Source organism: Aythya ferina (assembly GCF_964211825.1).
Source record: "Aythya ferina genome assembly, chromosome: 1".
In the NCBI taxonomy this organism is placed as follows: domain Eukaryota; kingdom Metazoa; phylum Chordata; class Aves; order Anseriformes; family Anatidae; genus Aythya; species Aythya ferina.
In genome coordinates this window covers 159,131,862-159,147,876 of record NC_140296.1, presented here as the reverse complement: position 1 = coordinate 159,147,876, position 16,015 = coordinate 159,131,862, and the positions used below count along the sequence as shown (strand labels likewise).

Below are 16,015 nucleotides of genomic sequence, written 5' to 3'. Positions count from 1 at the left end.
GATACTGTGGCCATGCTGGTGGATAAAGCCGTGCTCTTATTTGTTTGCCATTTTAATTTCATCAGGAAAACCTTAGTCTCATTTGAGGGCCATTTTTTATGTTCAACTGCTACTTTCCACTAGTGACCTTTCTCCTAGACATGAGTGTCTGAAACCCTTGTCAGAGAGGGAGTGATGTACCTGAAAGCTGCAGCATTTGCAGCTGTTACAAAAAGAAAAGCCTTTTTTAGATTTTTCTTCCTAAGCTTGTAACATTGAAGATCAGTCTTAAGCATTTACACTGGTCAGAAATAGCAGAGCCCCCTCCCCAGGAGCTCTGCAGCTACCCTGGATGCAGTTACTGCTTTTAGGAAGACACAGTGTCAGCAGAGACAGAGCCTGCACTATTGTTTTAACTTTACAAAGACTTGCCCAATAGCTCTTTTCAGTTTTATACGAGGGAAGTAAACATTCATCTGCTGGTAGTGTTTTGATACCAAGTTCTACATTTGTTCTATCTGTAGTCAAGCCAAACCATGGGGCTAAATCACTGCCATTGCAGAGTGTCTGCTTGCTGTGGTGTCCAGGATGCTGCTTCCTCTCTGAGGGGATGTGGATTAGCAAATACCCTTGAGCCCGGTCATATTCTAGAGCATGCAATACCCTATACGCTGTGATCCCATTCAACATTTAAACCAAGCTGATACACTGGACATGTATCAAAGGAAAATCCATTAGAGAGGTTTTACAAAGTGGCTTGATTTTTTTTTTTTTTAAATCCATTTCACTTTGCTAAAGTGTAGGTCACCATGTCAATGGATTATGTGCAAAACATAACATGTTCGATGCTGGCAGTATGTATTTTCTGCCTGCAAAAATGCAGCCAGATTTTCCCTTTTAGCTTTCCACTCTTGCCTGTTTTAAATTACAAATACGGACTTTCACATGCACAGGGAAACATATACTCTGAAGGGTGACTTCATATGCATGATTATCCCCTGCAGTTTAATTATCTGTGTAAAATGCTACTTTAACAGTTTTGCTTCCAGTAAACTTTTCTAGCCTGCTGTTAAAATCTTTTCATAAGACAGAAAGCCAGAAGACAACAACAACAACAACAATAAAACCATCACTTTACTTTCAGGTAGATGCCAAAATCTTCTCTCTGTCTCAGGTTTTCCAAGTAGAAGACAGCGGATGTATAATTGAGGCAATAAATCTGGTGCGTCTGGCAGAGGTCACCCTGGAAAAACTGCAAAAGAGGCTTGGAATCTTGTCAAGAAAGAAAAATATCACAACAAAGGCAGGAACAACCCTTTTCGTTTTGTAACATGGTTTTACCTTAGATTTCCTTGTACATAGGGAAAGGGTCTGTGCCCGCCTCTCGCTTAGCAGGCACAGACCAAAATACATATCCCATTGAGATCTTAATTAGTCACTTAAATACATCTGTGGATCTGGTCCATGGAGTAAAGGAAGGATCTACACGATGGATTGAAAGGAAGCAGGGTACAGCTGGAGACAGGGTCAGGATCTGGCCTCAGGAAAACTTCTCCCACAGAGTTAGAAGCTTGGCTCTGTTGATGGCAATGTCTCCAGAAGGCCTGGGTTGTGGTTCCCCAGAAATGGAAAATCTTTCCATGCTCTGTTCCACATACAGGGCAGCTTTCCGTGACCACCTCAGACATGTCAATGAATAAAAATAAAAATGTCCTACTGACAGGAGGTACTTGAGGCTAAGACCAAACTGCCTGTGACAGATGGCATGTCCTTGACTGACTTGACTGCTTTAAGGTAACCTACATGCTATGACAAATGGTACATTGCAAAGATCTGCTGAGATTAAACAAAAAAGCTTCTGATTATGTTACCTTTCTGAGTATGGAGATGAAATCCGTAGGCGACCCTGACTCGCTGACATGTTCCTTCACAATTTCAAAAAAACTTTCCACAAAACTGAGACTTATCTAAGCAACAGGGAAAAAAATATATATATATTAGTATGTCTGATCTGCCTAAGTTTAAGACAACTTTATTTCTCATTCCTGGTCTTTTCAAAGGCTTCAAACCTCATAAGACACCTATGCTTCTCTCCCTGATGTTGCTAGAATTAGCATCAGAATTGCTCCCAGAGCTTTTTATTCAATCAGAAGATAAAGTAAATATCTACAAACACCCAGTTATGTCATGATAGTGCCATATGAAAAAAGCTTTGAAACAGGATTCTGTTTTTTTATTTTTTTCATTTAAACTTATTTTACAGTAGCAGCTGTATTTGATAGGAATCAACATAGTAAATTACAATGGATGAAAGGTATCTACTTGTAAACGTTGTGTGTGACAGAGCTGTGACAACTGGAGGAGACCATGCTATTTTGAAGGGGACACCATCTTTCATACTTTGACTTTGTTTCATGCTCTGGGAGGTGTGGGAAATTTCTATAAAATGCTATAAGATGAAACCCCCATATTCCTTGTAAGTTAAATTCAAAAGTTCTTTGTGCTTACACTATCAGTCAGAAGTGGGGGAAGGCCTGCTCCTAAACCCCTGCTCACCTCCCAAACTGTTTACACTCATGTTCATGACCAGACTGAGTTTTGGGCCAACGTTTTGGTCAGTCTCAAAGACAGAGCTGGATACGTTCAGCACATTGGCAGAGACCCAAACTCTACACTGCCCATGGTTAGAGCATACAGCAGCCTTGCACATACTACAGGTGTCAGATGTGTTTGAAGGATCTCCCAGGTCTTTATCTTTGTCATTTTCTTCAGGCATAGTTCTCCTGAAAAATTTGCATATATTACCTTGTTGCATTACCTGGTATTTGCCTGTGACCAGAAGGCAACATTGCCCTCTGTGATACTGCTATGAGTTGTTTTAGCTGTATGCATTGCTTTGTTTGATGTACTTACGGGGGCAGGGTTGCTTATAGGACAGGGTTTCTTTAATTTTAACAAGGGTTCATTTTGCACCTTTTACAGCATGCATTTTTTCCTGGATTCAGCCTGCTGTCAAGAAGAAATGCATGCTGTAAAGTGCACGAAAAAGGCATAAAAGGCAGTGAGAGAAGCTACTTTTTTGTACATTAGTCCAGTCTTTTATGTACAACTATGTACAATAAATTATCCTTTCTCATCCTCATTAATATGGACAACAAAATAAGAAAACAAAATGGAAAATACATTAAAGATAATTGTCTCAAGTCTTGATCAAGCTCTAGCCAAGCTCAAAGCATTTGTGTTCCCAGAATGGCACACCTTCTTTAAGTAAGAATGAAATAGGTTAGAAATTAGACATCAGCTAAACTCTACTAGATAGCTGCTTGTATGATTTTTGTCCATGACAAGCACAAGAGCACAAATGCATTAGTTAAAATCTCTTTCCTTCTGCTTCTGAATATGGTCATCTGGTGAGTGGTCAGCTACTGAGCAAAGATGACTTGCTCATGTATTTCTACTTAATTGTTCCTGCTCTGAAGAACTTTCCTGCTCTTCTTGTTTTGCCTAAAAATTGAGATGTTAGTGGTTAAGGCAAGGGTGTAACAGTAAAGGAAAGAACTTGAAATAGCCAATTTGTTTAAGACATGATATGATTGTGAGCAGACATTACACTTTTGAAGCTGAAGAGCCCCTTCCAAAAATCACTTTGCTGCTGAGGTTGAGATGTTGAGTTTATTTTTGTCCCATAAAAGAGCTCTAAAGACAAGAAAAACTTCCACATTGCTAATGAAGCTTTGTGAAAGATATTCTGGACTTATTGTCTGTTTTAACTTTCAGGAGCTGAAAATGATCTCCAAGCAACTGGCCACAAGTGGCAGAGTCAGAGAGCATCACAGCCAAGCCTTGTCTTCCTCTTCCTTCTTCCTGGAAGCTGGAGGGTGAGTAGTACATGGATGCAGAGCATCAGCTCGGTGTTGGGGGTAGCCACACCAGGGGAAACCCTGGCTGGTGAGGGATGGTCAGCATTTTCTTTTTCCTTGTTCTGCAAGAGTGGCTTAGTAGATAAAAAGGTCTTTGTGCCCATAAGTTTGAGAAAGGAAGCTTGTTACTGGAATTATTTTATAATTCTTAGTTTTGCAGTAAGAATTGTGTAGTTGCTGTCTGCTTTCACAAATCCTTTTAAAAGGACTTTGCTTTTGAGAAATTGTCTCAAACTGGTGTTTACTTCAGAAACAACTGTTGAATGAACTCTCCTCCATGCCTGTTTATCTTTTGCTGGAGGCATGTGAGAATTTGCATTAAAGATCCCCACAGAAATACCAAGCAGAAATGATGAAAAGACTAATTATTTTAACTCATTTCCTGTCTTGGGCATTGAGTCTGAATAAAGACCTTACTGATGGATCCTCATCTCTTTTTATTGGACTGATTGGTTCCTAATCTCAGTAAGATTCCCCACCATTTATTTATTTATTTATTTTAAACTCACCTTGTTTAACTCCTCCAAGTTTGCAAAGAGTTTCCATAAATCCACATCCAAGAGAAATTCTTTACTCTGGAGGTATTTTAGAGTGTTCAAAAATACCTTTAAAAACAAAACAAATGCATGCTATTTAGCAGTTTTGCCTGTTATATATATGTAATTTTATATATATGTGTATATATATATATATATAATATTTTAATGAAAAGAACATGTAACTCTTTTGAAAAGATTTTTTGATTTTGGAGAGAGCAGAAGATGATGCTGTGAGAAAATTTTTCTGCCATGCCTGAAGGCTAAACAGGGCTTTGTGTAAGGAGCAGGGTATGAGGGTTGCCTCTGGGGTCTTTTGCAGCTACCACATAAGTAGCAATGTCCCTGCCATGTTCTCTGTCTGCCAGGGGCTACTGATCTGTGCAGGTCTGTGTGAAGGAATTAATAGCATCAGAGTTGTAGTGTGTAGGAATTGATAGCATCAGAATTGCAGAGTTACAGAGTTCTATGACTTTTCTAAATGCTTTCCTTCTTAACCCATGCTACACAAGTTGGAGTTACTATGGAAAAGAGAAAAATTATTGGAATAGCATAAGCAAAGGACTTGTGATGGCTTTCATCTCTTTGGATTGTTCTGTTAACCTGTGTTGAGTGAAAACTGCATTTGTATTGACTGGCTGCTAGGATGCTATATTACCTAAGCTCTGACAGTGATCTTGGAGCAGTGCTGAATCTGGCCTAAAGCTGAAAAAGGCTAAAGAAATGTAGATTATTAAGTGGAATTTTTAGTATGTGTGTGAAAAGCATTAATGAAAGAAAACCCATCACCCGTGTGCTAAGATTGAAGAGCTAGTGAGAGTGTTTGCTTAGCCTTGCATAATTCTTTAACTGCCACAAACAGTTGACCTGAGAATTTAGATGGGGCTTATGGTGATTAAGTCCCCTATGGGTATTCATTAAATCAGTGAAATACCTGAATGCTGGGAAATACTTAGAATAGCAAGTATCTGTAAAACTGGACACCTAAATTCAATGTATTTCTTTGGCAGCAGAGTTTGGGAAACTGGTGTGGACTGAACATGGGTCATATGGGGCTGGTGAAGGTTTGTCTGTGAAGTCCTATATAAGACTTAGCAAGGAGGCTGCACGTCTCCTGTTATTCTCATCCTTCCCAGGATTCACTTTTTTTTACCTTCTCAGATCGCTAACCAAAGAGTCTGTAAGTAAGGACACTTCAATCCTACCTTGGACTTATTGTTCCCTTTCCCATCCTTTTCTGTGCTGCTCCACCAAGGAGGAATTCAACCTGCTCCCTATTTATTCCCTTTACTTTGCAGTACTTATTGTACTGTCTAGATTACTTACTCAGCAACAGATAAGATTAGTGAAGCATTTTCTCTGTTTTTCCTTGAACTAATACTAATATATAAATATTTTTTTGGGGGGGGGAGGGGAGGGAGGGTGGAAAGGGAAAGAGGGGTTGGGAAGCAATAGCCTATCATTCCCCTGTAGATGCCAAAGGAGAGGGTACAGATGGCTTTATGTCTACTGTGCTGTCAACAGGGCAAACAATGTTTCATCATTCTTGAGAAATGAAATCTTAAGTTACCATCTTGAGAACCAGCAAATGATCCAGAAAGTAAGTGCATTCACTTGTGAAAAGTTCCCACACTGCTTCTTCTTTTTTCACTTCCAACCGGCTGTTGACATCTTTCTGCTCAGTCTGTTGAGCCTTTATAAACTCATGCCAAGATTTACTCTATTGATTGAAGAAGAAGAAAAAATAATTGACTGCCACATCAACTCCTTCAGACCATATGAAAAGAATCTAATATCTATTTACCCATATACAGTCTGTCTGACAGTATTAGTAATTCTTCTGCTGAAAGCTTGAAGTTTTCATTAAAAATATTTAAAAAACTGACATTTTCCTCTAAAATATTCATAACATAAACACACCGAACTTGAAAGTAGTGCAGAATAATAGCCTATGTTTGTAGGATGCTGTACCAAAAAATAGTGGGCAGCTTGCAAAAGCTAATGAATGTGATGTGTTGTACTGGTGCTGCTGGAAAGCAGAGATGGAGGATAGCCTCCTGTTTTTCAGATAGTAAAATCAAGGTATCAGAGGACTAGGCTTTCAGAGGCTTTCGAAATGCATTTCATATCCAGATTAATGTAATAAAGTATGGTAACTTGAAAGTAAGACAAAAGTTTTATCTCCATCTCTTAGAGCTTAACAGATAGCTTTTATGGTACAGTATACTGAGTATTTTGATACCTTGCAACAGCAGAAATCATATGTGCCGCAATCTATGATCTTAACAGTTGAAAGACAGTTTTCCAGATCTTGCTTCTGTTTGTCTTTACCCTGTTTAACAACAACAAAAAAATCACCCCTGATTCATACAGTGTTTTGAAGACCAGTAAGAAGTTTACTCAGCTGAATAACCTTGCTTTGATCTCTAAGGAGCTTGCCCTTAACCACGTGATTTTCTTATATTTCCATGCTCTCCTGCTCAGAGATGAGACAGCAATGGCAGGTTTATTTGTACTTATGGGTGGTGTGTGTAGGTGGCTTTGAGGTGTGGGTGTGTAAGATCTTGTTTATGTAACACAACGGTCTTAGGCAGGGCAGATCATTGGTATGGCAACAGACAATGGGCTGCCACCACAATACGGAACAAATAAAATATTTTGTTTCCTTCAGCACAGCCAGAATTATGGGACAGCAAACTCATATCTGAAATCTTCTTCCTGCCATCTTAGGTATATAAATCTTGAGAGATTATTTATTTATTTATTTTAATTTGAGTTTTGTATTAAAAATAACTCCTCTAGTCAGCTGCATAGCAGCGTCTGTAAAATGAGCTCTTAGAAAGCTTAAAGAGCAACTGGGTTCTGTCCATGTAAGGGATCATGAAAGAAAAACAACTGCTTTTGGTTTGGCTTTATTTTTCAGTCCAGCAGTGCCATGTAAAAAGTTTAAGCAACGTTTAGGAACCCAAATTTAGTTCTGTGAACTTAGATTTATAAGGAGTGTCACTAAGTTTTATCTGCTCTCTGGAACTATATACACATACTTCATGGATTGCTATTGTCGGAATTTTAGGCACTGAACTCAAACCAACTTTGAAATATGTATTTAACTATATAATATTTGAAATTCACAATTTAAGCTGAACTCTTAGTTCTGCAAGATATCTTGAAAAGGAGTGGATGTAATGCATCATGCTTAACCAATACACTAAAAATGCATTTATATATATTAAATTTTATGCCATGTAATAATATCAGAAATCACTTGACTAAATATTCACTGTATTTTATTGCAAATTTCAAATATTTTGAAGTCTAAACTGTGGTTTAGGCTGTGCTCCTTGAAATTCTGTATAAATGTTGTCAAACGAAGTGGGAACTCATATATGCTAATCCAAGTATTTGATTTACTTGCATAAACTTTTCTTTGATGGTAAAGATTTAGAAAATATATAAAAATAAAAGGGTAGGAAAGGTTCATGAATACATCTTTAGGGGTAGAAAGTTATCAAGACACTTGCAAACGGTTTTGAAAAGAAATTTGGATACCATTGCAAGTGAAAATTTTCATAACAGAAGACAAGGGAATGTGTTAGAATAGGAAATTAACTGAAGAGTGTTGGTATGTGCTTTCATTGGAGAGAATCAGGGCACCCATGAGGACAGGAAAGGTGTAAGAATGCATCTAAAAAGCCAGCTGGAAAGGTGAAGCTTAAATACCTTCCATATCAGGCAAAGTAAAATTTGGGCTGGCATGCAGAAAATACATGACACGGTGAGTTTAAAGCAAGAATGTGAAAGAATTACCAAGGGTTTTGCCTGGGGCAGCCTCTCAGGGGTGCGGCTCAGGTGGGTGAGATGCAGGATCATGACCCTAGCGACACTACCCATGGCAGAGCCTGCCACAGCCACCATGTGCTCCCTCACCCTGTTGGGGTTGGGGGTGAGTGTGCTGGCTGTCTTCTTACACGTTACGTGCAGTGTCACCTGTGGCTGTGCTGGAGTCACCCTACCTTTATTGCAGACGAACGACCAAGCAGGTGCTTGGTCCCAGAGGCAGGTTAGAATTCCATGCTCTGCTCGCCTGCTGGCTGCCTTTCTTCAAGGGCAGTAGAGTGAAGAAACTCTTTTTACCCAGGTTCAGGTTAGTTGTGTGAGAAAGCAAGGTCAGTGCAAGGGAAAAAACATGGTGAAATACTCACAACTCCCCTTCTGGCAAATGGCCACCTTGGCTTTTTGGACTCTAATGGGTAAAACAAATGTATTATCAGTAAAGAAACAAATAGCTAAAAATAAAACTGTTATTTATGGTTTTTCCCCTTAATGAAGACTGATATACCATACTTTACTTGGCTCAAATTTAGTATTTTTGTTTCATCAGTTTGTGCACCAGACTTAAAAGTCATTAAGGCTGTTGGGATGGTGTCTGGTTGATGCTGAACTTTCCTGCTTTCTGCAGATGATCAGTTTGTGACTGACAATTTTTAACATGGGGAAATGCATCATACCTCAGGCCAATTCTTAAAGATATCCGTTGTTCTGAAAGAAGAATTAGCCTACATCTTCTCATTAGCGGTGTCTTGGAATTATGCAGGTACTTATGGTACTTTGTATGAATCTTTTAAATTTGCTACACTGTAAAAGTATCATTGTCTGTACAGAGTAGTCTCTGCAGCAGTAGGAATATCTTTGTGGAAAGTAGTGTCCATGGGATCACAGCTGTAAAGCATCCATGTATAAGCAGTCCTAAATTCCCCAAGCCTCAGAGCTGTCATGGGGCTAGCACAGTGGTGCAGGCTGTAACTCATGGTCCTCAGAAAGGCCCAGGGAAGGCTGGGAATACAGATGTAGGAATGCACTGGTGGGAGGCTAGAGATGGCTAAGGTTGTACAGCAAGAAATATGGAAGGATTTTCTGAATTTATGGTACCTACCTTCAGGCCTATATGTCACTGGGAATTGCAGTTGAAACCTTCTTTTGAATTTTGAAGACCTTGGCCATTGTTTCCGGGGATGGCCAGGTTATTTGTTTTTGAGAAACTGATGGTTATAACCCTATTCATTTGTGGAAAATTTTGATCTCTGGTCACCAGCATATTATAGTCTTTGGCAATCACCTGTGCACTATACCATATTCCACAAGAGAGATTTGTAGAAACTGCTCTCAGGTCAATACTTCTGTGTTGGAAGTTTTCATGAACAACATATAGCGATGAGTTGGGTTTGCTACCTTTGTGATTAGAGCACTAATTGAAAAGGTAGCATGGGGCTCTCTCTTTCCTCTGCTCAAACATCAATGTCCTAGAATGTGCCCAGAGAAGGGCTACGAAGCTGGTGAAGGCCTTGAACACAAGTACTGTGAGGAGCGGCTGAGGTAACTGGGGTTGGTTAGTCTGGAGAAGAGGAGGCTCAGGGGAGACTTTATTGCTCTCTACAACTACCTGAAAGGAAGTTGTGGGGAGCTGGGGTTTGGCCTCTTCTCACGGGTAACTGTAGTGATAGGACTAGAGGGAATGGTCTCAAGTTGTGCCAGGGGAGGTTCAGCTTGGAAATGAGGAGTCATTTCTTCTCAGAGAGAGCAGTCAGGCATTGGGATGGGTTGCCCAGGGAGGTGGTGGAGTCACCGTCCCTGGGGGTGTTCAAGGAAAGGTTGGACATGGTGCTTAGGGACATGGTTTAGTGGGTGACATTGGTAATAGGGGGATGGTTGGACCAGATGATCTTGGAGGTCTTTTCCAACCTTAATGATTTTATGATATATTTGTAACTCGACTGCTTGCAGATGGAAATCCTGACCTGGCCACTGGTTGCTCCTGTGGAGGAGGGATGTAATATGTCCTGCCTCCCTCAACTTTCTCTTACATTTTGCATTCAACAATAAAATGCAGAAAAAAAAAATAAATAAGACATTTTTATGAGCACTGTAGGTGCTTTGGTTTTGCTTAACAGAATCCCCCATTGCGGCTCTGTTGTTTTGTGTGTCATTGCTGCACCGATCCTCCCCCCCTCCCCATCCCACGCGCACACACACGCCTGTTGCAGCTTTTGCAGGGCTCAGATGAGCAAACCCCACCCTGTATCTGACCTGCGTTTAGCAGCAGGGCTGCGTGGGGCAGGTAGTCCAAGGCACTGTCTGACACCAGGAGGTCTCCAGGGAATACCTCGAGTCCTGGCAAACTCACTACCACAGAGCTACGCCGGCGCTCGGCTGATCTGCAAGAGGCAACAGCAACACGTGTCAACTCTCTCCTCTTGTGGCTGCAGAGGAAATTCCTGAAGTGCTACTTCCTGATGTAGGAGGAAATGAGCTAAAATCTAAATCACAGTGGCTATGGCATAAGGTATTATAGGAAAAAATGAGAAGAAAACTTCAGTGATCAACAGCAGATATCCCACTATCTTTACAACTACACAGTGCTGCTGAGATTGAGGTGTTCATAGTCACGACCTGCCTCAGAAGAGGAGTACTCAGAGAATTTAAATATGAGAAATTTCTGCGTTCTTCGAAGATCAAGCAAAAAACATTTCAGGATGTTTTTGGCATTGGAGTCCAAAGGAGCAGTTACATACTATGCTTCTACTGACACGTGCCAGTACTTTTGACTTTTTGACTCAGGAGACATAAGGAAAAGACAGTAGAGTCTTACAGTTTAGTGTTTGTTGTTGTTGTTTTATTATATTTAACCTTTTAGCTAGTTTGTGTCATTCTCCTTCTAAATCTTTAAAGATTTTTCTGCTAATTCAGATATGTTGTATTTTGAATATAATGTGATTTAGCAGCCCTGCTGATCTGAAACAAGTAACTCCAACTATTGTTGTTACTAACGGAGGGCATTGTCTGGGATGTACATTCATCAAGTGAAATGACACAGGCATTTTGTATCCAATGGTGTGTTTGTGCCAGAGGCTGCTTAAATTCAAATACAGAAATTATTGATGCATATTGAGTACTTTATTGAATTTTGCTAATAATTCACGCCCATACCTAATTAACGGTGTTAGCATATGGTTGCAGAACGACTGGCGTCTGCAGCTGCTATTCTACTGTCTACCATTGACTGATGCAAGCAGACCACATATGATTTCCAAGGGTTGGTAACAAAGTAGCTGAGGAAGGAGGTGTGAAGTGTGTGTGCACATAGAAAAATGATCTTTTTTTAGTCTCCATTTATTGTGTGTAGTAATTTTGGTTAGTTAAGTATCTTTCCTTTATATTCTTTGCCTAGGCAGCTGTCTTACTGGGAACATTTAGCCCTTTGAGCGCTTTGCCAACAGTTGATGTGAAACCTTGCAGGCATTTTTTTCTTTCTTTTTAAAATATTTTTCCTCCTCTCCTTTCCTTCTCCTTTCCCCTCTACCCCCCCACCCCCAAGTGCACAAATAGCCACTTAAAAATTTATCATTTGGCACGTGGGTTCTAAGGTAGAGAACTGCTATTTTATTTGCATAGTAGGAAAGGGAGATTGTTTTTTTTTTTTTTTAAATTATCTGATGGTGACACTGTTTGCAATTGCCTTAGATAAACCAGCTAAATTGTACATTGTAAAGGAAAGGTCTACTCCTAATAACTGACAGCTGCAGGCTGTCAGGAGGGCCAGGTCTGGGACTTTAGCACTTGAAACAGCATTTTAGGGCTTGAAAACTAAGAGTTGAGGAGTTTACAATGTGTAATCTATGGCTTCTCTAAAAGCTTTTCATTTTCTGATAGTCCTTCTGAATGGGGAACATAACATCTTTTTTATTTATATTGAGGAATTTGCAGTGAATCTTCTATGAGTTTCCCCATGAAATTAAACATAGCCCATGGTTTAAGAGCTTTTATGGATAGGGTCTGTTTCTTGGTTGTCTGCAAGCCTGCACCAGTGCAGTGGAGACTGCTTCCTGATAAGGTGTTCTGAGTACTATCTACTGCAATTCTATGTTTTGGAAACAGTTGTATTAAGATACTTCTGAAACCACTTGTGATTCCACTATGTAATCTCTTGGTCAACTGGATTACTATATAAACTGGATGGTGCAATATAATACAAAGATAATCCCAAAAGTTGTCACTCCTGTACTGGGAAATTCAGGAGACTTATTTCAACTTGGCAAAATTTTATTGTGAATTCAATGTATTATTGATCTTTAAAGTATCTTGAGTATCTTGCCTACTGCAATTTCATAATATATTTTGGAGGTTGACCACTTATGTAGATGAATAATGGGAAGCACAGTTTCATTGTAACAGACTTAAATCTTGTTATTTCCCTAGATAAAAAAGGTCTTGAACTTCAGAGACACATCTAAACAAGCTCTTCATGTAGGAATGCAAGCCTGTGATGTGTGGGAGCATGCTAAGGTCACTTGGATGTGTATCTACAACATACCCTTGCATTCTGACATGTCTGGTGAGATTAATGATTTACATGCCTAAATTATGTACTCACCCTTCACAGATTAAGGTACAGATACAGGTATCTGTGATCATCTGGCCTGGTGCCTGTAGATATATTAGGTATATTAAGTGCTTTTGTTGATTTTCACTGGAGAAATGAAAATACGTAAGTGCTGCGTGATACAATTTATCAGTGTTTGGGTCAGTTTTACCATCTTTTCTTGCCTGCTGACCCTGTAGTTTTGCCTTTTTTCAATAGCTTGTGTTTGATTTTCTTACTAAGGGCAGGGTGCTGTGGTGCTTGATTGGTAGGAATGCTTGTACTTTAGGGATGAATTTGATCGCAAGAGGAGATATCATCTGTGCAATAATTCCTCCTTTAAATCTACTTGTTTTGTGAAACAAGATAATGTTATGGGTTCATGTTACAAAGATATGGAAAATAGTTAAATATGCTGAAGCAGCTCATTGTCTGGAAAAATAAATACCCTGGGTATAGTTGTTCCTAGGGCATGGAGAGTTTCAGATGACTGCTTTTTAGAGGTGTGTGTCCCAGTATGTTCATAATCTTAGCCTACCAAGACCTTTAAATGTCCCAGAGAAAAGACATTTATATAAATCCCCATACATAAGTGAATACCACATCGAAGTATTTTAGGGTGACCATGGTACTGAGGCAGTTGTCAGTCGATGACACTGTTAACCAAATGGCTCAGGAGGGGTATTTGGACTCCCTGCTTTAAAGTGTTTGCAGGACACTTTATGGGTATATGAGACATTGAAAGAGGAAGAGGAGTACTTCAAGATGGCTGAGCCCAGCTGTCTCAACTCACTGAAAATGACCTGTAGGTACTGAGAAGACTCTTCCTTAGCAGTATGTCTGTAGGAAATTGATCCAGTTTTGCACCCAGTCCCTGATATACTGAACAGGGTAAAGAGAAAACGAGCTCAGAGTAAATTTAAGACTTTTTAAATCAACATTACCTTCTACTGCAGTGTTGACTTTAGCTTCTCACCCTGTCTCCACCACATGCACCTCTCTCTCTGCTGCCCCTCTGGTTCTTTGGTTTGTTTATTTTGGCTGATTATTTTTAATCAGCATCAGTTCAGCATGTTGCTATGTTAACAGAGATGTACTGCCATTACTTAGAGCTGTGTGAGGGAAGGCTGCTTAAAATGAGCACTGCTGCTTAAAGAAAGGCTTTTACAAGTACAACCTGAGAGTGAGGAGAAGAGATGTTCATTAAAACTGAGGGGCAGCAGCATGTTTTTACCCTGGATGATATGTGAGGCAGTGTCGGAGGAGGGTCGCCATCTGTCCCAAAGTTCTTCTAGACTGAGGGAATAATCTGACACTTCAGCACTTCTCTCTGGCTGTGATAATAAGGGATTAGCTGTTAAGAAGTTAAACTAGTGGTTTGGGTAAGGGAGGAGCTGCATACAGTCCTTGCCCAGACTGTGGATCAAATTCAACTTGACAAAAAAAGTTAAAAGCAGAAAATAGGGATTATTATTTTACGTTTCTGCACATTCAAACATTGGTCAGAACAACAAATAGAAGTTTTAGTACATCACCTAAACCTATTTTTTCTCTTTCCTGCTGGTAGCCAAGGAATAAAGCTTGAAATGTTCCCTGTGTTATTTCTTGATTTTTTTCTTTGAATGTCTGGATGAAAGCCCAGAGGCAATATCCTAGCTGGCATGCTGGTATGTACTGGATTCCCTCTGAACCTGCCAGGCAAATGGCACCAAGAGAAGGTGTGTGCACTAAATGTTTCATATTCTCCTGTTTTTAGCCATTTAAAGTTGGTATTCTTCAAATTTTCACCTGATTTGCTATTAATCATGCAAATCTTCACCCTATCAGTGAACCATCCTAATGCTTTATAGTTTTGCATGCGGTCAGCGCAGGCTGTTCCTATAATAGGCGCAGATAAACTGTTTTCATAATTAGACAAAAAGATCTCTCACCCCTCCCTGCCACCCATCCCCTTTTCCCCTTTTCTACTGTAAATTCAAAAGGCTAAAGAGTGGTTTGAAAATTGCAATAATTCAGAAAATCTAGGAAGCCTTTTCTACAATGAACGTGTTATTTCAGGTGCATGCACACATTTGTTAAACTTTGTCTAGGGAACTGTGTTGCATGTTGATTCACGGACTGTACCAGCCCTCTTCACCCCTCAGTCCAAAACACAAACAGACTTGATACACAAACCTGTTGGCAAACTGCTAGTAATAAAAGAGCTTGTACCTCAAGAATGTGTAACTATGGGGAAGAAGAGGAGATACAGCTCAAATAATGATATCTGCTGCCTTAAGAAGTGAAACACATTACAGTAGAGTCACAAAACCAATGTACTGCTGTTTGTTGTGAGGCTCCTTCTGTCTTCTCCAAGCCTTGCTCATCAGTGTTTTTAATGTACCTGACTCACCTGCATGCCTCACCTGAAATCTGTGAGGGAATCATGCAGTAAGGTGAACAATGCACCATCAGTGGGAGAGGTATTTTGTAGGATTAATGATCAGCAGCAGTCCTAGAGCTGCTTTCCTTGCATCTGAGAACAATATTGAGCTGTTCTGCTAGCTTCTTTGCTCCTTTTTCCCTCCCACAAAGTTTTGAAGAATGCGACTCAAGATTATGAGATGTTTCACATTCTTCAGGCTGAAATTTGACCCTACTAATCCAAACAGCCAGACCTTTTGGCAGTTAGTTCCTAGTGCAGAGCTCTCTGATGATCCAGCTGAAATATTGTGTGAAGTATGTCAGAGGGAGGGCCACTTTCAAAAGAAAATCTCACTAAAAAGTTTAGTATAACACGCTGGTGACAGGCATGTCACAAAGTAAATCTATAAATTAAAGTAGAATTATGCATACATGCCTCACTGTTCAGATTGTCTTAGTGAAGTTGATTAATCAAAATATACAGAAGTGAAGCTTAAAATGAGATGAAACAAATATATGCATACCTTTGTATAGGCAGTCCACTCTTCTGAAAAAAAAAAAAAAAAGAAAAAAGTAAGATATCCTCATTACTTTGTCAGAAAGCAAGCAAGTAATCTAATGTTGTGGAAAAAAAAAAGTACTGATTCGTTAAGAAAAATATACTACATACACCTAGACACTGGCTAATTATTTCCATTGTTGTGGATAAAGGAGCAGAACTCATTTGATATCCAAAATGTTTTATATATTTGATGGGGAGA

At 39.7% G+C, this 16,015-nt stretch overlaps 2 protein-coding genes across 4 annotated transcripts in view; one reads left to right on the top strand and one right to left on the bottom strand.

The window, feature by feature from the left end:
- Positions 1–16,015, top strand: part of EEA1 (early endosome antigen 1) — a 406,236-nt gene that overhangs the window by 90,469 nt on the left and 299,752 nt on the right. The window lies entirely within an intron of this gene.
- The window catches only part of PLEKHG7 (pleckstrin homology and RhoGEF domain containing G7), a 40,508-nt gene that overhangs the window by 21,068 nt on the left and 3,425 nt on the right, over positions 1–16,015 (bottom strand). For 2 of the 3 annotated variants that reach the window (XM_084506557.1, XM_084506558.1), the window contains exons 3-10: positions 15,779–15,801; positions 10,520–10,647; positions 8,638–8,678; positions 6,678–6,767; positions 6,006–6,155; positions 4,409–4,504; positions 1,851–1,946; positions 1,118–1,231 (exon numbers count right to left, since the gene is read on the bottom strand). In XM_084506557.1, coding sequence (XP_084362683.1) covers positions 1,118–1,231; positions 1,851–1,946; positions 4,409–4,504; positions 6,006–6,155; positions 6,678–6,767; positions 8,638–8,678; positions 10,520–10,647; positions 15,779–15,801 — 738 coding nt within the window. The remainder of the gene's footprint in view (positions 1–1,117; positions 1,232–1,850; positions 1,947–4,408; positions 4,505–6,005; positions 6,156–6,677; positions 6,768–8,637; positions 8,679–10,519; positions 10,648–15,778; positions 15,802–16,015) is intronic. The other variant, XM_084506559.1, reaches the window with a different exon arrangement.